The sequence below is a fragment of the Triturus cristatus genome, chromosome 3_1 (genome assembly GCF_964204655.1).
Source record: "Triturus cristatus chromosome 3_1, aTriCri1.1, whole genome shotgun sequence".
Lineage (NCBI taxonomy): Eukaryota > Metazoa > Chordata > Amphibia > Caudata > Salamandridae > Triturus > Triturus cristatus.
In genome coordinates this window covers 746135760-746157645 of record NC_140583.1, presented here as the reverse complement: position 1 = coordinate 746157645, position 21886 = coordinate 746135760, and the positions used below count along the sequence as shown (strand labels likewise).

General features: G+C 42.5%; 1 protein-coding gene across 2 annotated transcripts in view; it reads right to left on the bottom strand.

The window, feature by feature from the left end:
- The window catches only part of LOC146860908 (uncharacterized), an 850962-nt gene that overhangs the window by 454579 nt on the left and 374497 nt on the right, over window positions 1-21886 (bottom strand). For both annotated transcript variants that reach the window (XM_085644903.1, XM_085644904.1), the window contains 3 exons: window positions 20837-20988; window positions 5179-5317; window positions 4974-5084 (listed from right to left, as the gene is read on the bottom strand). In XM_085644903.1, coding sequence (XP_085501029.1) covers window positions 4974-5084; window positions 5179-5317; window positions 20837-20988 — 402 coding nt within the window. The remainder of the gene's footprint in view (window positions 1-4973; window positions 5085-5178; window positions 5318-20836; window positions 20989-21886) is intronic.

Here is a 21886-nt window from a genome sequence, read left to right as displayed (position 1 = left end):
GGAGAGGTTTAATAAAACCATGAAGGGCATGATCAGAAGTCTGCCTGAAAGCCTGCGGAGGAAATGGGACGTCCTCCTACCCTGTTTACTTTTTTCTTACAGGGAAGTGCCACAGAAGGGAGTGGGCTTCAGCCCCTTCGAGCTTCTGTATGGGCACCCTGTACGTGGACCTCTTAACCTGGTGAGAGATGGATGGGAAAGAACTCCCAGAAAGCTCCCCCAGGATGTGGTGAGCTACATGCTGGCCTTCCGGAGCCAAATGGCTAAGTTGTGGAAGCAAGCTTCTGACAACTTGGAAGCCAGCCAAGCAGTAATGAAGGCGTGGTATGACCACAACGCTCACCCGGTGGAGTTGGAGCCTGGCCAGAAGGTGTGGGTGATCGAACCAGGAGAGCTTAGTGCCCTCCAGGATCGCTGGTCAGGACCCTTTGAGGTGTTGGAGAAGAAGGGTAAGGCTACCTACTTGGTGGACCTGAAGACCCCTCGTCAGCCCCTGCGGGTGCTGCATGCCAACCGCCTCAAACCCCACCACGAGAGGCCCGAAGTCATCTTGATGATGGTGACTGACGGAGGAGAGGACGTGGAAAGCGAGCCTCTCCCTGATCTGTTTGCGTCTCAGGAAAAGGATGGGTCGGTGGAGGGAGTGATTCTCTCCCCATCTCTAACTCCTGAACAGCAGGAGGACTGTCGCCAGGCCCTGGGGCAGTACTCTGCGTTGTTCTCCCTTGTCCCGGGTAGGACTCACCTGTGCGTCCATGACGTGGACACAGGAGACAGCCCACCTGTGAAGTCCAAGATCTACCGGATGTCAGACAAGGTGAAGGCCAGCATTCATAGTGAAGTCACTAAGATGCTGGAGCTAGGAGTGATTGAACCTTCTAGCAGCCCCTGGTCCAGTCCGGTGGTGTTAGTACCGAAAGCTGCACCACCGGGTGCCCAACCAGAACTGAGGTTCTGTGTGGACTACCGGGGACTGAATTCAGTGACAAAAACTGATGCTCATCCGATCCCTAGGGCGGATGAATTGATTGACCGGCTGGGAGCTGCCCAATATCTAAGTACCTTTGACCTTACTTCGGGGTACTGGCAGATCTCTTTGACTGATGGAGCAAGGGAAAGGTCAGCCTTCTCCACGCCCAATGGCCACTACCAGTTCTGTGTGATGCCCTTTGGGCTCAAGAACGCACCTGCCACGTTTCAGCGCCTGGTAAACCAGATCCTCACCGGAATGGAGAGTTTCTCTGCTGCTTATCTGGATGACATAGCCGTCTTCAGTAACAGCTGGGAGGATCACTTGCGTCACCTGCAAGCTGTTCTCCAGGCCCTGAGACAAGCTGGATTGACGATCAAGGCCAGCAAGTGCCAGATCGGGCAGGGGTCGGTAGTGTACCTTGGACACTTGGTGGGTAGGGGGACGGTGCAACCCCTCCAGGCGAAGATCGAGGCCATCATGGCCTGGGAACCCCCCAAGACACAGACTGAGGTCCGAGCATTTTTGGGCCTCACGGGATATTATCGCCGCTTCGTGAAGGGGTACGGTACCATCGTAGCCCCTCTCACGGAGCTCACGTCCAAGAAACAACCTCGACGGGTAGTCTGGACGGAGGCCTGTCAGCAGGCCTTTGTGAGATTGAAGAAAGCCATGTGCGAGGCCCCGGTCTTAAGGGCCCCAGACTTTTCCAAGAAGTTCATTGTCCAGACAGATGCATCAGAACATGGCATTGGGGCAGTGTTATCGCAACTCAACGAAGAGGGTCTGGATCAACCCGTGGTCTTCCTATCCAGGAGACTACTTCCCAGGGAACAGAAGTGGAGTGCAATAGAGCGTGAAGCCTTTGCAGTGGTATGGGCTCTGAAGAAGTTGCGGCCATACCTGTTTGGCTCGCACTTCCTGGTTCAGACCGACCACAGACCCCTTCGTTGGCTGATGCAAATGAAGGGGGAGAATCCCAAGTTGTTGAGGTGGTCTATTTCCCTACAGGGGATGGACTTTCAGGTGGAACATCGGCCTGGAGTGGACCACGCCAATGCAGACGGTCTCTCAAGGTATTTCCGCCTTAGTGATGAGAACTCCCAAGGGGTTGGGTAGCTCTCCCCACTTTCAGCTGGGGGGGACGCGTGTTAGACCTGTCAGCCCCTTGGGTGGTCCCTCCTCATCATTATTTATTTTGTCCCACTTTTGCCTCAATCCCTGTTTGACTTTTTCCTTTTTATTGGGAACCACCAGACTTTTTCGTGTTGCTACAGATTCAGGGAGCCATTTTGGCTACCCCTGAAACTTCTGTCTGAGGGCCTGAAGCACAAAATGGTGGCCTCCCATGACATCACCAGCATCCACTGGAACCTACCAGCACCTTCCAGAACCTTCCAGGAGATTCCAGAACTGTGTGACAGTTGGAAACCGTTTAGAATGTTGGGAGGATAAGAGAGGCAGTTGGCAGTTGGAGCTGGCAGTTGGCACCTGACTGGTGAAGAGAGAGGAGCACAACAGTGAAGGAGGAAGGAGTGAAGCAGCAGGGGTGGAAACTTGTGCCTGGAGTGGGGTCCATAAACCCACCCTTGATACTTGTCCCTACTGATGGATCCCAGCCTATAGCCCTGTGTGGGAAGAAGACAGGAGAACACCATCCTAAGGACCTGGACAGCAGGAACAGGCCTTAGAACCAAGAAAGCAGCAAGATTCTGACCTGAGAACTGGTTTCCCTGGAGCCTGGCGTCGAGTAGCCGAAGACCTGGAGCCCGAGGTGGAGAAGCGGCGCTGACTGAGGTAGCAGACGTCGTACCCGGAGCCGCCTGAGGTCGTAAGAGGGCGCCGGCGGAGGTCGAGAGGAATACCAGAGGTCGAGGAGGAAGTGAACCGAGGTCGAGTGAGCGGCGTCATCGGAAGGGTGAAGTCCGCCCTCCGGAGTCGTCGGAGACCGAGGTCGAGGAGCACCGGAGGTCGGGAGTGAGGATCGCACTCCGGAGTCGCCCGGAACCTGAGAGGAGGAGCACCGGAGGTCGGGGGTGAGGATCGCACCCCGGAGTCGCCGGAAGTCGACATCGAGGCCAGGCCGGCTGACGTCATCGGAGCCGAGAGCGCCATCGGACCGGAGCCGCCCGAAGTCGACATCGTGAAGAGACTGCCCGACGCCGTCGAATCGGAGGTCGAGATCGAACCGAGGCCACCGACATCGGACCGGAACCGCCTACCGGCGTCGTCAAAGAACTGACACTGTGCCGAGGCCGCCGAGACCGAACCGGAACCGCCTCACGGCGTCGACACGACTCCAGCGGCGTCGGAACATCAGAAAAGGGCAGTAAGTGGAGTAGAGGGCGCCTAAGGCCCTGTGGAGACCTGAGAGACTACTCTAAGGGGCTAGGGAGGTGCTGAAACCCACCTGACTGTGCCTGGGGTGAACTGGGACTAACCTAGAGAGGTTGTGTGGAGAGGGAAGCCAGGGCATTGGAATTTCCCCCCCCTTTTGATCTACCTCAGTTTAGGCCTCAGCCTTTGCCTCAGCCAGGGAGTAGCCCCCCTCAAGCCTTCCACACCCTACAAGCTGTACCTGGGCCACATCAGCCCTTAAGAATTGAAGTGCCATCTGATTCACAAAGTGTACTGTATACTTCTAATTATTTATTGGGGATACTGTATTTATTGAGTTCTTATCTATTTAATGCTGCACTGTATTTATAGGTCCACAGGACTTGTTGGTGTACAGTATTTATTGGGACAGTATTTATTGGTACAGTATTTATTACCTCAAAGTATTTAATTGTCTGTATATATTGCACTTGTATTTATGCCCTGTTATGTATAATCACCCCTATTTATTTCAGCAAACAGCAAATATTTATTTGACCTGCTCTATTTAAAATGTATATACTGTGATTGTTCTTTATTTTCCCAATCAGCAACTAAGAGAAGAAAGATAAAGAAGCATATTTTCATAATTTTTACGGTGTAGAGTCGTTTTTGGAACGGATGCACGCATGGTTATTGTATGGGTATATTGTATGCTTAGCACTGCGCCTGTTTCCTGACCACTCGAGCCAAGCTACCCCATTGTGTCGGGAAGGTCCACCACCACCCTGCGGAGTGGGAGTGGGCTGTTTCCAACACATTCTAACTGGACTTTTTGCAAGGGGAAGAAAACCGCCAACCCATACCCAATTCATTGTTCCTGCTCTGGGAGCAGTTTTCACACATCATTAAGGTCAAGCACTGGCAGAACAGCTGTCAACAGGTTACTGCTAATTAACATACTGAAAGTTCAGGCAGGTAAAACGTAACTTTCATAAATATTTATAAAAAATCTGACTTTCCAACTAAATTGGAAATTTAATAAATATTCATAATGGTATTTGAATTACTTTTGTAATAATTAAATAGCTTTTGGGCCTAGTCACTATAGAAACATGCCAAATTTTAATGTCATACATGTCCCATTTTTAAATATCGGACACCCTACCCTGTGGGCTACAAGCTGTACTTAGGGAGGACTTATTAATATTTAAATACAGGATTTCCCGCCTATCAAACATGGTTATTTTGGCAGGAGTGGCAGCAAGTTTTTAGGCTGCTGCAGTCAGGCTATACGTTAGGCCTGAAGTCATGTTTTCCCTGCCCACTCTGTGCATGGCACAGTTTATGCTGCAGTCAGCAGGTGGCATTTAATTTCCCGATTTTTCCTACAGCATATACAAGAGACTTATAAGCAAGTGAAATATGTAAATCGGGAGCAAGCAAATTTAACCATGCTTAAATGGGGAGAACAGACGCTTTCCTCCTGTTTAGCTGGTGTATAGTGAACAGAGATATAAAAACAACAAACATAGGATCAAGAAAAGGACAAAAAAATATAAGATGTTCATCCAGAAAAGTCAGATTTCCTATAATCTGCTCTCTACAAAGCACTACATTTGACTAAAACAATCATATTAGTCCAGGGAACACATTATTTGTAATGTAATAAGCCTGAAACACTTACTTCGAGAAAGACTTTCAGAGCTTTGGAGCAAGTGGTCCCAGTGGTCCCACAGGGGATGTTCTCAGTGATGATTCGAAAAGTACCATTGCTGCTGTCACTCCCACAGAAGTCCTGAGATAGAATAATGAGGAGACACATTAGCAAATGTTGACCCTGGTGTTCAGATACTTCAAATGAGCATAGCCTCCAATGACATGAAGCTTACCTGAGCAAGTGTGTACTCGCAGTCCCCGTTGAAGGTATAATGCCTGCTGTCAAAGGTGACATAGTGTCCATCTCCATAAACACCACAGCTTCCCATGCAGACTTCATTGGTGCAGGACCACATCCGGTTCTTACATGTGCTGCGATAGACAGAGAAAAAAAATCAACTTTTTACACTCTTACTTTATTGTGCTGATTTTCATCATTAAAACTATTTTTGTCGAATAGTGTACATTTCCTGACTATTCCTTGGGGCTTCTTCTTGAAAAGCACTTTTGTCTGATTGCCATGACTTGCTTATAAAGACATTTAAATGACCCCGTTGCCATCTGAGTACATCTGACTGCATTTAGGACTTGTGACTGAAGGCGGCCATCTGTGTACCCTGAAGTTATAGGATACTTTTTTGTTAATGAGTGTAGTGGGGGCTCAGAACAGCAGCTGAAAACCCAATGGCCAGAGACTACTCTCAATGCTGGAAGGTGATGCAAACTCTAGCACCATCTGTTGTGTTACTGTGGTCAGCTAAGAGGTTTGATGTGATAAGGTGTAAGATTTCTGCTGATAACAAAGCCTTTTCCACAACTCATGTATTAATTGCACATTTGCACTGATTTACTGCTCAGTTGTTTGTCCTGATGAAGTTTGCAGGTAAGTGAATATAACATTTACTCAATGAAACATCAATCCTACGCATGGTAGAGAGCAATCTAAACATGCAAATGTTCCAGTGGGCAGAACTCTGCATTGTATCAGCCCATTCCAGAAGCCGATTGTTGTAAAAGATTCACAAAAGCAGATAAACGAAACGTAGTTTATTAAGACAAAATCTCAAGCTGCCTAGCCAGGCGCTCCTCAGCCCCACAGTCCCAACATTCTAAGGTGCACTCCTGTCACCTTCTTAGGCTGTTGAGTAGAAAAATTGGTGAGGAGAGGAGCACTCCTTAATACACTCTTATATTTTTTAATACTGTTGCTTTTATCCTTGTGGGCGTGCTGCGGAGGCTGACGTGCTGCCTGAACACGCCTTTTTCAAAACTCAAAATTTATCAAGTATTTTGACTTGGCCTCTGCGCACTTTTGCCAGCTTGCTGTTGCTATGAAACACCAAATCTAAATATATTGTATAATAAACAATTTTAAGAACCAAGGCTTTCAAAACATATGACTTCGTACACAAAGTTTGTTGATCATTCTTTTCTTGCGAATTTTATTCGATTGAATTCAAGAGTGCTTATCTTGAGGCATCATTTCTTTACATATACACTTTAATGTCCATGAAATCAGATTTCCAAACATGCCCAATGCATTTCGGGCCACATCGGCCCTTCCTCAGGGGCTATAATCTGTAAATGATGTAAACAAAGTAAAACAATTTTTCTACTCAACTGCCCGCCATAGAGGAAGCACCCAACCATGTCATTTGACGCCATAACAAACTTAACGGAAAACAGAGCGACCACTTTGGCATACACAAATGAGCAAGCTTCGGAGATTTGTTCTCTAATACATGAAGTAAAATCTTTTAATGTGCAGGGAAGCACTCTACAGCAACAGCTAAAACAACTGGAATTCTTAACAAGGAGACAATTAAATCAACGCCTACATGCCTCCACATTGGTACAATATCACCGAGCTAAGAGGATCCCGAGGGGTTTAAGACTGTCAATAAAACCAATGTTGTTCAGATTTCACCTTAAAAAGGATTTCATGGATCGCTGGTACGCAGTTCTCAACAAATGTTCCCTCGACTTAATTTTATTATTAATAGAGGAATTAGCTGTAGTGATTAAAAATACCACCGAGGAGATTTCAGTAATTAAAACGGATCTTGAAACCAGGATGGATACAGAAGACTGGAATAAAGTTCTTGAAGATATAGATGTTAAATTGGAAATATATTCAAAGGAAATACAAGAAGGGAAGCTCAGGAAATATAAAAGAGACACTCTAGACTACAAACTCAATGAGGTGTATACATGGGCGAAGGTGTATGCTCAAAGGAGAGCTTATTTCAGAAAGAATGTAAATACCTCTTCAGAGGAAAGTGTGGCAACCGAGGGGGATACGCAACTAAATAGATCTCCACCCAGGATTGACAAAACCAAAGACAAGACAAGACTGGAAGAAACAACTACATCTACTGAAGCCTCAACTTCAAAATCTTTTTTATTTCAAGAAATAGATTCCAGCCAACCCCCAGGAAAACAAGGAGGAAAACTAGGAGAAGTCAAAGAAAAAGCAAGATTGAATTTAAGAAGCCAGAAAATAACTTAGTGGTTAACATTTCGACTGTTCAACTCAACTCAAAGCAAATTCAACTTTTAAATAAAGGATTAGGTTATGTACCAACTTACCACACTACAGCGTTGTTAGAGAACGAAATAGCTTTATTTAAATTCATGAGAATTCTACGACTACGACATTTTTTTGCCACGCTACCTGATAATGAAGCAGAAAGGAAAGAATTGGAATTTATAGAATTTAAAAAGAAATCTACATTTCAAGCACCTACATCCCATAAAATATTGGATGCCTTTGAAAACCTAGTTAAAAATGATTTTACTAAAATCAATGTTAAAGCATCAAAGAGAACCAATTTCACTCGACATGATAAAAACATTTTGAACTCTTTAAAATTCGACTCCAGAATAGTGATCCAGAATGCGGATAAAGGAGGCGCTACAGTTATTATGGACAGGACATTCTATATGTCTAGAGTGAACGAACATGTTTCGGATTCTGAAACTTATTTACCGTTGGATCAAGATCCCATTCAACTAATAACAGTCACTCTAAATAACATTTTAGAGAAAGCTACTGAAATGGGTTGGATAACCCAGACAACCAAAAATTTCTTGACAGTCACTAACCCCAAGAGACCAGGGTTATATATGCTACCCAAAATTCATAAAAATCTATACAATCCACCTCTAAGACCGATCGTTACAGGGTGTGGGACGATTTTTGAAACCATTGGACAATACATCGATTATTTTTTACAACCTTTTGTTCAAAACTGGTCATCCTATGTAAAAGACACTACACATTTCCTACAGAAACTTTGGATGGTTATCATTGACAAAGAGATTTTACTATGCACAATGGATGTGAAAACATTGTACACATCCATCCCCCACGGGGGTGGGATGGAAGCAGTTGAATGGGCATTATTAAAACAATCCACAATAGGAGCAGATAAGGTATTTGTTCTTGAAATGTTACACTTCTGTCTTCATCTTAGTTATTTTGAATGGGAAAACAACTTTTACTTACAGCTAAAAGGTACTTCAATGGGTTTTGCTGGGGCCCCAGCATATGCAAATACCTATATGGCTATGTTTGAGGACAAGCTCATTAGCACTGATAAAGAATGGACAGATAATCTGCTTTTATATTGTAGATATATCAATGACATTTTCCTTATCTGGGAGAACGACAGGCAATTTCTAGAAATGAAAATCGCACAATTGAATCAGTATGATGAACATATACAACTCACAAGTACGATTGATAAAAGATCACTATCATATTTGGATGTTTTGGTAACAGCTGATGAAAATAATATACGTTCCGAAGTTTATCATAAGTCCACGAACAAAAATAATGCATTATCATTTAACAGTTTCCATTCGCAGAATTTGATATACAATCTTCCATATTCCCAGATGCTTAGAGCTAAGAGAATTTGCTCAGAAGAAATGTCACTTCAAAAAAATGTTAACATCCTCAAAGAAAGATATTTGACTAAAGGTTATTCTGAAGACATTTTAAATGAAGCAATTTCTAAAATGTCAACTAAATCACGTGATTCGCTTTTGGAAGTTCAACCAAAGAAAACTACAAACAGACAAGTCTTTGTGTCAACATTTTCTACCTGTTCAAGCCAATTAAAAAAGATAATAAACAAACGATGGGAGATTATAGAACATGAAAGTGATTTTAAAGATTTATTTGGCAATAAACCTATCTTTGCATATAAAAGATCCAGAAATTTGAAAGAAATGTTAAAATATCAACCCATAGCACATACTCAAGAATACAAAGGAATGAGACGATGTCAGAACTGTGTACATTGTAACAATGTTTTATGCAGAAACACAATACAACATTGGAGAAACCATCAAAGTCAAAATCAATGCAGACTGCAATTCAAAGAATCTTATTTACAGCATTAAATGCCCATGTGGATCATTATACATAGGAAAAACGGAACAAAAAATTAAAACCCGCATTTCAGAACACAAGAGTACTATTCGTAATAAAAATACCAAAAGCAGTTTATCCGTACATTGGATTCAACATCGCCATACAATTGCTCAATTAAAATTTCAAGTGATTGAAATGATCGACCCCACACCAGGTAGAGATCTTACTAAAATTCTACTTCAGAGAGAAATATTCTGGATCAGAAGACTAGAAACCCAGGATCCCAAAGGGATCAATGATAAAGTTGACTTAGGCTGCTTTTTGTAACTGTACTATATGTGAAAGTACCTAGGCGTCTTACTACTTTAAAGATGAGAATTTATCATAAATAATTTAAGATTCATAGATTTCAATGACCTGTATTAGGTTTATATATAAGATGAAACATTGTAACTAAATAATTGGTTTTTCATGTGTTTTACTGTCAGTGTTTAGTCACAGTATTTTATTTCACTTTTTGTAATCTTTATTTCCACACCGTTTTTTTATAACACTGTTTTCCAGCATCGGGGGAGTTTCTGCCCATAGGAACTGGTGAGTCATTTGCAACAACCGACTATACGTAGGTTTTCATTGGTTCTCTGTTTATCTTCAAGATCGAGGTTTCATGGGCCTGCTTCTAAAACTATTGTGAGTTTCATGTTGGGTAGTTTGAGGCTCCCGTGTTTAAGACATTCGGCTATAATTCGTTTTAGTTTACTGAATCATTACAGGTTTAAAAGTAAATCATCAATATTGCTACTTTATTGAAGTATCCTACACCATTCAAACATGGCGGCTGAAAAAATAAAGAATAGTCCTTTTTTGTTTTCTAGTCTCACGCATGAGTTTAAGTTGGTAGGTTTGGCGTATGTCGGTCGAAAACTTTGAGAAACAGAACCAGGATTTAACTCCACTGGGTCTGGTTGATGAAGTATATCAGCGAGAACATTCTCGGCAGAAACTTAAGTTAATTAAAAGTCTGTTGTTCGGATGTGTATTTTTGTATTTAGCTTTGAGGTGAGGAGACTCATGGTGTTTGTTTGTTTATTTTAGGCGTTTATCAGAGGCATCAGTCACGTTCATTGAATTTATTGGTTTACAGACAAACATTCTGGTGAGATTTTTCTCTTTTCTTAGCCTATGTGCACTGCAACCTGTGCGTAACATTGAGATTATTAGTGAGAGCGCCGTTATTATTGTAATTATACTCACGAGGTGTTCGTGAAATAAAGGTGCAGAGTTGTTTATTCACAATCGCGAACAATCAAACTGTTCAATCATGAAAAGACGATATTTTGTTTGTATGAACTATGAACTGTTGAATCAAGTTACAATGTTTTACTTCAATCACCAACTAAGAATTGAATTAGAATCTTTATTGTTCCCCTGCACATGCAGAGCAGTATATTAAATTGTTACTTTGTTTACATCATTTACAGATTATATCCCCTGAGGAAGGGCCAATGTGGCCCGAAATGCATTGGGCATGTTTTGAAATTTGATTTCATGGACATTAAAGTGTATATGTAAAGAAATTATGCCTCAAGATAAGCACTCTTGAATTCAATCAAATAAAATTCGCAAGAAAAGAATGATCAACAAACTTTGTGTACGAAGTCATATGTTTTGAAAGCCTTGGCTTTTAAAATTGTTTATTATACAATATATTTAGATTTGGTGTTTCATAGCAACAGCAAGCTGGCAAAAGTGCGCAGAGGGCAAGTCGAAATACTTGATAAATTTTGACCTTCTTAGGCTGTACCAAGAAGGGGGGGGGGGTTGGAACGTACCAACCGTGAGGAACGATGACAAAGGAAAGGAGATTATAACACACTTTTTTTCCGAAGGTGAAATAAAAGCAGAGGGAGAAGAGAGAGAGAGAAAGAAAAAGGAAAGAGCGCAAAAAGAGAAGCAAGGAAAAGGTATCTAAAAAACGGTAAGGCATGGATAGGGATAAAGGAGGAGGAGAGGAGAGAAGGGACTCCAAAAGACAATTGAAAACTAACTTGACCGAAACCAAAAGGTCGAAGATAACAGTAGAACACAATGTGGACCCATGCTGGGTTACTTGCATAGGCAGGGTGCCACAAGAAAATCACAGTTCTGTTTACCATAACCATAATATGTCGTGACTATGTACCAGAAAAGCTGAATGTCCCCATGACATTTTATTTCATGACATAGTCTCCATGCCACTTGGGTGATCTCACATTTCTGTCACTGCCCTTGACTTCAGGATTGCTGTTTCTCACCCTGGACTTCTCATCCGAATTGTTGCCCTTACTCTGCTCTGAATATGGAGCTAATCTGTCCTTGCTCCACATTCTACAGTCAGACATGGTAACTACATGTTTCTTGACATCCTTTATTCTAGCAGGACCATAATATCTATTGTACCTGTTAGCACCCTCATGAGGTCTTTTGACTAGGACTAGTTGACCTGCTTCCCATTCACGTGGCTTGGCTCCCCATCTACGATCATATGCTTGTTTGTACTTATTCTGGTGGCACTCAATTCTTTCCCTGGTTAACATGTCATCCCTTACAATTGAGCTGTCTTCAAATAACCAGTTGGGTGTAAGTTTGGATCCTGGTTTGCGTCCCCTTAAAAGACAAAAAGGTGAGTAACCAGTAACACTGTTGGGAGTGATGTGGTATGACGAGATCGTGTCTTTAATGGACTGAACAATGGGTTTGCATGCAACCATCGCCAATTGTAGAGACTCTTTGATCATTCTGTTGCAGCATTCCACCAACCCATTCGTACGAGAACAGTATAATAGGGTACAAATGTGTTTTATTGCTAAACTGGTAAGAAATTCTTTCATTTCCTCAGAATCTAACTGTACCCCATTGTCCGTGATGAGAGTATGAGGAATGCCTTCATTCGCAAAAACGTCCGACATAAAAAGTATAATAGTTTTGGTGTCTACTCTATTGACGAATTTAAGACTGATCCATTTTGAATAGTAGTCTACTAACTCTATAATGAATCTCTCTTGTATACCTTGAATTTGAAAGGGGCCAATAATGTCCATGCCTAATTTCTCCCATGCCTTAATAGGCACATGAACCGGTTACAGAGGTGTTTTCCGTGTGCTTTTGGTTTTATCGCTGAGACCACAAGCAGGGCACCCTTTGACCAATTCCTCTATGCAAGTGTCCATGCCAGGAAACCAATATCCTGATCGAAGTTTGCTTTTAGTAAGGCTTCTACCCAGGTGGCCCTCATGAGCTATTTCACAGATGCGCTCTCTGAGTCCTCCCAGGGGAATTACCTTGTCAGCTGTGAACACATTGATTCCTGCAAGTGATAGTTAATCTCTGACGTTCCAGAATGGTTGTAACTCCACAGGGTGGTCACTACATTTCGTAGGCCAATCCTTAATGATGTTTTCTTTAACCATTTTTAGGGTGACGTCCTTAGACATGAGCATGTTCCATTCTTCTTCTAAAATGGCAGAAATGTTTACTTGCAGGATCTAGAACTCTTCTGTACTTTCTTCAATATGTTTGTCGAGAGGTAACCGCGAAAGACAATCAGCTACCTGATTTGTGTTGCCTGGAACGTACTCAACTTTGAAGATGACATTTTGTAAAGACACCAGCCATTTGCCAATACGGGGTGTGGCTTTTTTAATGTCTTTAGAAGAAAATATTGACACCAGAGGTTTGTGATACGTCCTGAGCACAAACGGTATACCCCATAGAAAGTACTTGAAATGATTTGTGGCCCAAAAACATGATAATGCCTCTTTTTCTATTATGGAGTAGCTAACTTCTGCACCTTTGAGTGTCCTAGAGGCAAAAGCTATAATTTTCTCTTTCCCTCCTTGCATTTGAGAAAGTGTTGCACCAATACCTCTGTTGCTGGCATCAGTAGTGAGGCACGTGTCTTTGGTACTATCAAAATCTCCTATGCAGGGTGCCGTAGCAATAGCCTTTTTGAGTTCCATGAATGCACTCTTGTGGATGGGCAGCCATTCAAATGTATTCTCCTTTTTTAATAGGTCTCTGATCGGTTGTACTAGATGAGAGAAATTTGTAATGAATTTGGACATGTACTCTGCCAATCCTAAAAGGGATTTTATTTCCTCTTTGTGGACCGGAATGGGAGCCTCAACCTCAGCTTCTATGAGATCCATATTAGGCTTCATGCCTTCATTGGACAATGTATTTCCTAGGAATTCAACTGATGCTACTCCAATCTTACACTTGTCTGTTTTTATGGTGAAACCTGCCTCACTCAGTTTGGTGCATACTTTTCTTAAATTGCAGTTATGTTCTTCCTCATCTGATCCACACACTAGGATGTCATCTTGGAAACAGATGGATTTGTCTAAACCCTTAAGAACATGCTGCATTATTCTTTGGAAAGCCGCTGCGGCTGAGGCTAACCCAACTTATTCTTAAAAATTTGTAGGTGCCAAAAGGTGTGGTGAATGCCGTGAGGATTTGGGAATCTGGGTGTAATGCAACTTGATAGTAGGCTGATGTGGAGTCTAGAACAGAAAAAAACATAGCATTGTTTATTACAGACAACATTTCATTGATTTTGGGAAGTGGGTACCTGTCTACCCAAATATTGGCATTGAGACTCCAGAGGTCCACACACATGCGAATCTCGTTACTCTCTTTTTTTGAAGTAATAACAATGGGGGTCAACCATTCTGAACTTTCTACTGCCTGAATAATGCCCAGTCCCTCTAGTTTCTCCAGTTCATTTTTTAATGGTTCCTGCATTACCAATGGAATAGACCTGGTTTTGTGGGTAACTGGAACAGCATCTTTTTTTAGTTTGATTTTATGCATATAGTTTTTTAGCAAACCTACACTTTCAGTGAATACCTCTGGAAATTCATTACATATCTCTTTTCCTGTCAAAGATCTATCAACCAACAACACCTGTTCTGTATTATTGGGGTCAAGCCTGATTCCCAACTCTTTCTGGTGTTTCCAACTCAGTAAATTACTTCCCTTCTTTGTAATGTAAATCTTACCACAAGTATGTCTATCTTTAAATGTGATACGCATCTTCACCATTCCTACTAAGGGAATGAGATCTTTGTTGTACCCCCCTGGATGTACGTCAGGGTCTTCTAACATGTATTCACTTTCCTTAAACATACTTTGAAAAGTCTTTTCCTATATGAGGGTGTACGGGGAATAGGAATCCGCATAAGCCTTGACCATTTTCCCATCCAACTGTATTTCACAAATGGGATAACTAATAGTCTCATCATTACTGTGTACCTGAAATATAACTTTGTTGTCTCCAACTTCTGAGGCCTGATCATAAACAACATGTACACTTTTTCCTACATCTTTGGAGTTACATACTTTAGAAAAATGTCCCACTCTGTTACATTTGCTGCACTGACCTCCACTTTGGGAAGTTGGCAATAGGATTTGCATTGCCACATCTATAGCATTTTAAATTTTCTTTCTTAAGTTTGGATTTAGCCACATTGCTCTTGTACTCTACTTTTAAAATCTCATCCTCCTCTTTAACTTCATTAACATGTTTCTCTTCTGAGGCTGACTCTTTGTTACTTGTCATTTCCTTAACACAAAAAGCAGTGTGCTCAATACTTTTTGCTATAATCACAGCTTCTTCTAACTCTGGACTAAGGGTTAAGAATCTCTCTTGCACCTTGTGATCATTGGTGCAACGAACCAATTGATCTCTGATGAGCGAATCGGTAAGTGCACCAAATTCACAAGTGGCAGAGAGTCCCCTCAAAGTGCCTATGTATGAAGTCACCTTTTCATTTTTTCCTTGTGCCCTCTGAAAAAACTTGTGGCGCTCCAAAACAACATTAACCTTGTCCTTGAAATGGGCACCTAGTTTCCTCAGAGTACTTGTGAAAACATTAACATCCCCCTCACCATCCTCCTCCCCAGCATCAGCAAGATCTTCGTATACTTTCCTCCCTTGTGTGCCCAAATTATGCAATAATATGTGTTGTTTCCTAACTGGGGAACATTTTTCTCCTCCTATTGCAATTAGGTATGAATGGAGCATTTTAACCCACCTATCCCACGGAATTTCTGGTTCCCCTTTGTCATTTAGAAACGGAGGCGTCCGACTCATGTTAGTAATAGACATTATAACAGTAATTGAGGGATACAGGTGGGAATGCAAAGAAACTAGAGTCAAAGATCACAACTACAGGAGTCAATACGATACTATGGTGGCAATGAATGTAGGTGGGAGGAAAGAACTAAGGGGCATATTATCAAGCACGGCGTTAAAATGATCACCTCTTTAGCAGCAGAAAACTGCCGCTAAAGCGGCGATAATGGGCTTGATAATATGCCACAGAGAATTCCAATAGAAGCCCATGTTGACACCAGAACATGAGCTTCTATGGGAATTCTCAAGGGCATATTATCAAGCCCATTATCGCTGCTTTAGCGGCAGTTTTCTGCCGCTAAAGCGGCGATAATTTTAAAGCCGTTTCTTGATAATATGCCCCTACGTTTCCTGAGCGAAGGTGAGGATTCCCACCAGAGGTAAAGAAAACGTATCCACACAAAGAGTCACGAAAACTGCAAAATAAAGCTGTGTCTGCCAGCGATATACACAACAAAACAGTGCAGGAACACTTCAGGCTAGCTGTGCCTGTCAGCGTGTCGTTGTCCGCACTCAATATCTCTCTGTGGTACAGACAGAATAAAGCAGGCAGGCAATAACACAAAACTGCACCCCAACCAGCTGTGCCTGCCAGCGATAGCACTTTGAAGCAGATTTAGAATGTTACAGGCAAGGTGTGCCTGTCAGCGTGTAGTATGACCACTTACTTGTAGGAAAGGATCTTGCTGCCGATAGCTGTTTGCTGTGAGTGATTGATGAGAAAGCAAACAGTGCCCGGATGTTCCTTGGACCCACCGACTTTGACAGAAATTCCAGTGACGGATCACTAAAAATCTTGCGCAGCTGATGGACACCGTGCGACTTGAAGAGCAGCGCGATAAAAGCAATGCGCTGACAGAAAACACTACCCACCGCGTCCTCTTGCGAAGGGATGGTGGTGGTGCGAAGAAAGAACAAGTGCTGACCAAAAACACTGTTCGCACAGTGTTGATGGGTTTCGGCGCGATGACAAACCATGCGCTGACGTCGGAACACTTCCTCAGAACTGCCCGTGGCGGAGTGATGAAAGAGCAAGCGCTGACCTAAAACACTGTTCACACAGCGTTGAATGGGTTTCGACGCGATGACCAAACATGCAATGACGTCGGAACACTCCCTCAGAACTGGTGTCCTCACGTCAAGAGACACTGCTCCCTCAGCGTGACGGCTATGCCAAAGAAGAACCTCCTCCCATCGCTGACAGGAAACACTACTCAAACTTCGACATTTACTTGAGATGAAAAGCTACTCCGGTCGGCATTGGCACGACACTGTGCTTATGATGAAATCCTCACTGGGAATGTCCTCTCACCAACCAGCTGACCCTGCGCAGCGATCTTGATGCGAAGTTGAGGTAGGCATTACCTTATGTTCCGCTCTTGCAGGGCACTTTTACAGCACTGAAGTGACGATGAAGCAGAAACGTAGGACGCAAAAATGAATAGGCTGGCAAAAACAGGGGTGAGATTTTTCAGCTGTCCCCTGCGCAGCTCCCTTCCAGTCGTCGCCAAATTGTTGTAAAAGATTCACAAAAGCAGATAAATGAAACGTAGTTTATTAAGACAAAATCTCAAGCTGCCTAGCCTGGCGCTCCTCAGCCCCACAGTCCCAACATTCTAAGGTGCACTCCTGTCATCTTCATAGGCTGTACCAAGAGGGGGGGTTGGAACGTACCAACCGTGAGGAACGATGACAAAGGAAAGGAAAGGAGATTATAATACCGATGTTATGGTAAAAGTGTGGCAAGGAATGTACTGGCTTCAAAAATGAGTTGTGATTTAATGAAGGTCTACAGCAAAGCATACACATCCAGAAACCTAGGTCTGCGTAATTGAACTTGATATAGCCTCAGTCTTCTTTGCATTATATACTTCCTGAAAGAAAATGGTTTACACAGTAAAGGAGCATGACAACCCGACATCTTGTAAGGTCACCGAACAAGCACGCCGCTCCGACCTCAATGAATTGAAAAATAGAATGCCAATGGAAATGATTCATAGACAATTGGTGGAGGAGGATTTTGACCATAAAACAATACTCACTTGCAAATGTAAATGAATTGGCACTTAGGTGGCACTGACTAGGGCAGTGAAACGTGCAGCCTCTATCTCGAGAGCTCCTAACTACAAAGCAGACTGCAAATAGTTTTAATACCTCCTCAATAACTCCTCTACCCATTACTTTATATATGAGATGTGTTCATGTCCCCATCGGATACTACATGGTATAGCCCCCCCACCCCCAAAAAAAAAAAATTACTTCCTACCCTTCTCTTCTGTCCCCTCTTTCAGGCCTCTCCCCATCACATCAGACCATAAATGTGGACCACAATTATGTCACGTCATTTCATAACTAAGCACTGGGGACTCAACTGAAAGTGTGGGCGGGCATACATCTTGCAACAAGGAAATAAAATTAAGATAACCGGTAAGCAATCTGTGCATTAATAAATTCAAGGTACAGAATCATGGAACTTAGGGACTGTTCCATGATATTAGCATTCTCTAAATTCTGCTCTGTTGTCATGGAGATCCTGCCTGGGAACCCCAAGTAACAGTAGAATTTTTAAAAGTCCATCTGCTACCCGCTGCTGCTCTTCGCCCAAGTCACAAGCTGCTACTTGGATGCTCGAACTACAGGAGGGAAGTCACAAATCGGGCCGTTGTGAAGTGCTAAAGTGAATCAAAGTGGTACCACTTTAGGTATTCTAAATGCCATGGCATTAACTTTTTATCTCCGATAAAACCACATCTAGGGTTTACCTTTTACACTATACAAAAATGCACTTTGGTAGCACCATAAATACTTTAGAAGAGCGTATTTCAGAATATATTAGAGCCATTTGAGACCATGATGGTAGTTATACCTATGTAACACACCATCTTGGCATTAACAAATTAACAGACATGAGGTTAATCACCTGACATGAAGAAAATAAAGATTGAACTATAGCCTTAAACTTGGTAGGGTTGAGCCTTGATGGATTTTTTGTCTGAAAGAAGTGGAAGGAGTGCTTTACTACAGAAGCCGAAGTGCAGCCTTTCAACAAGGGAATGATTTTTCTTGTCCCAATTGATTCAGTTGCTCCAATCTCTCCATTCTTCATTACTAAATATCGCAAAACATGTATCAATTATTATAACCCATATCTTTGATAGACTGAGTGGTATGAACCTTGCATTCATGATAGCATCATCATGTTCCCCTCTTTGTTTGCAGCTTGTTGGTAGTCATTCTCCTACATTGATCTTCATTTCTTCTTGCTAACATAATGTTTCACACTTGCACCATGCAACGTGGTGCATGCAAACCTTAATTTAGATTTATGAAGCCACACAATGCCAGTTTGGGTCGCCCAGAGTTGCTCCATAAATCTGAGTAAGGCAACGCAGCACAAATCGCTGTATTGCCTTACTCTGCCCTGGGAAGGCGTCCCATGTGCGATGCATGGGAGTTCCAATGCAACTCTCATGCTTATTGACACATTCCCAGATTTACCAGAAGCGATTTGTGTCCTGCCTCATTAATATTTATGAGATGGGTCGAATTATGGCCCACTCCTGTGATCATTAATGTGTAACCTTTTGGGGCACAGAGTGTACATATACTTCCTTTATGTATGAATGTATTGTAACATAAGATGTATCTTGCTAGGAGATACATATGTATGATAGAGAGTAGAGGATATTTACGAAATGGTACCATTACCTACAAAAGAGTTGCACAAGAGAAATATATAACAAAAAAGCTTAAATCTTTCCACGTGATGGTGATGTGAATAGATAAAGATAAATGATGAAAGCCATGATTTATCCAAAATATTTTTCTTTTCAGGTTCTTAAGATATACAAGTGGTATATTTTTCTACTCCCATAACAGGGACCAAAGGACCGTGTTTGTGACTATCAGGCATATGTACATTTATTCTATCACCCATTGAGGTGTAACAGGGATCGTTTTTTTGGTCCTGAGGAAGAAAGCCACGGGGATGGCTTCTGAAACATGTCGACCTAGTAGGAGGTGACTCATTATAGTACACCATCTACACCTCCCCACTTTTACTATTCTCAGCCAGGGAAGACAATAAAGTATTTTCGTTCCACTAGCCAGAGAATTTTTAACCATCTCACATTTTCTTTTCACGATCCCACGCACTACACATACTCACCAATCACTGAATAAAGTGCTCCTGAGTCTACGTAAGTCGTAGCACGCCCCGTCCCGTAGAGGGGTGGGAAGACCCCAATGATGAAGCATGACACTGAATCAGGTTTCAGTGTGTGAGGGGTATTTTACAATTTTTTTGAAACATTGGCCTTCCCACAAATTGAGAGAAGGAGCTCTGATCCTTTTGCACCATTTTTCACGTTTGACTAAACACTTCAAATAAAAATAAAAATAGCAGCACACACATGGGTGCATATATATTCACATAACACATTGTAGAATCCCTATGTTGGATAACAGTATCAAGAGGAGGACGATTCTACCTTTTCCTCTTCACTCCCTCCTTTGATTTTTTGAACATTCCCAGATTTACCAGAAGCGATTTGTGTCCTGCCTCATTAATATTTTTGAGATGGGTCGAATTATGACCCACTCCTAATTATCATTTTATACATTTTTACAAATTAACCTATTAGTACGTAAGTGATAAAATTAGTTCATAGCATTCTTTGCTGATAGTAAAACTAGAGGTCGCAAATTGTGACTAGTATTTAATACATTTGGCCCTATGTTTCTTATGGTTTACAACCCCTATAGGCGATTACAGACATCATGGTCTTCTAACCCTAACAAGCCACCATCACTATGATAACCACAAGTCGGGCTGAGGGGCAATTTATGACCTGCCACTTTGATATGCATGAGATATGTCAGATTAGGACCCACTCATAATCTTAAATTTACAAACTGACCTACCAGTACATAGGTCATAAAATTATTCCATAACATCATATACTGATAGTAAAAATACTAGTTACAAATTGCGACCAGTATTTAGTACAATTCCTTGTAGTTTACAACCATCATAGTTGACATTTTTGGCCCGTCTCCCCTTACTGTCTTCATCTCAGACTCATTCATTATTGCGGTACAGGTCTGTCTGGGATTGTCCTTATGTTTCAGCAGCCCATGCCTCCTCTGCTACTTGTTAAGACTGTGTGACGTGCTCCTCCATGTAGCTAAACATGCGGAATAAGGGGTTTGCTCCCTAAACGTGATGAGTCCATGGGGGGTCTCTGTGGTGGAAGCTTTCTTCCTCAATTTGTTTTCTTCTTGCTGCTAGAAGGGGAGGTTTTAAATAGTAAGCAATGTGTGTCCTACGTACCAAGTGTTGCAGTTGACTCGGATCTTGTCTCCTGAATGGTAGGGCACCTCATTGTGAATGCAGGGGCACAATTCTTCCTTGATGCATCCTCCTCGGTCATCAGACACCAGGCCCTGGGGACACACGCAGCCAGAGACACACTGGGTGCTGTACTGTGTGAGAGAAGGGAACATGTTGGTTTCAATTAGGGTTGTTCTAGTAACATTCTCTGCTGCTGCCTAGAAACAGATTGTCTGTGGCAGCTCTTTAGGCTCTCTGAGGTACAGACAGACATGTGTAGTGGGGATAGTCTGTGACTTTACCAGAAGTAGAAGAGGATTCTAAAAGATCATCAACAAACAAAACACACTTTCAAGAGTATTTAGAGGTTGTCTTTTTACCTGGTCTGCTTTGATAGTAAAATTAATCAAATAGTGGCTAGTAGAAAACAATCTCAATGATAGGATGAGGAAAAAGTTGAGTAAACACCTGTCTACTGTAGTAGATATTAGAAACCACCCTGCATCTGTCTATTGTGTATTCCCACTGAGAAATGGCGCACAAGTCTGACGATATCTGCTCCACATAATTTAAGTTGTCCAAATTGAACGGAAGGTTACATTAAAGGGGGCAGCAAGCATATTGTTGCTCTTCGACTAGTAAATAGCCCACTGGGTGCAGCACCATTCCTGTGACTCCATTATCTCCTCGTCCTTCCTCAGCACAGTCCTTAAAGAGTCCGGCAGAAGATCACCAAGCAAAAAAACTACTACTCCCACCCTGGATGGCCTCCTTCTTTCCCCTGCCACCATGCCATAGAAAAGGAAGTATCCCATGACGGATTCCTGTTTTTCTTCTTTCTGGGAAGACACAGACAAAATCAAGTAAGAAGGGTCCCATTTTTTTGTTTAAGAATATTGCTTGTTTTCATGTGTATCATGACCTGTGGTCTTTACAAGTATGGAGTCCACACAGCACTGCTTGGGAGGCTGCGTTACTAGGCAATGCATTGGGTCCAGCTCTAGGAGACTTAATATGCATACATAATTGGTATCAGCGAGGTGCATATTA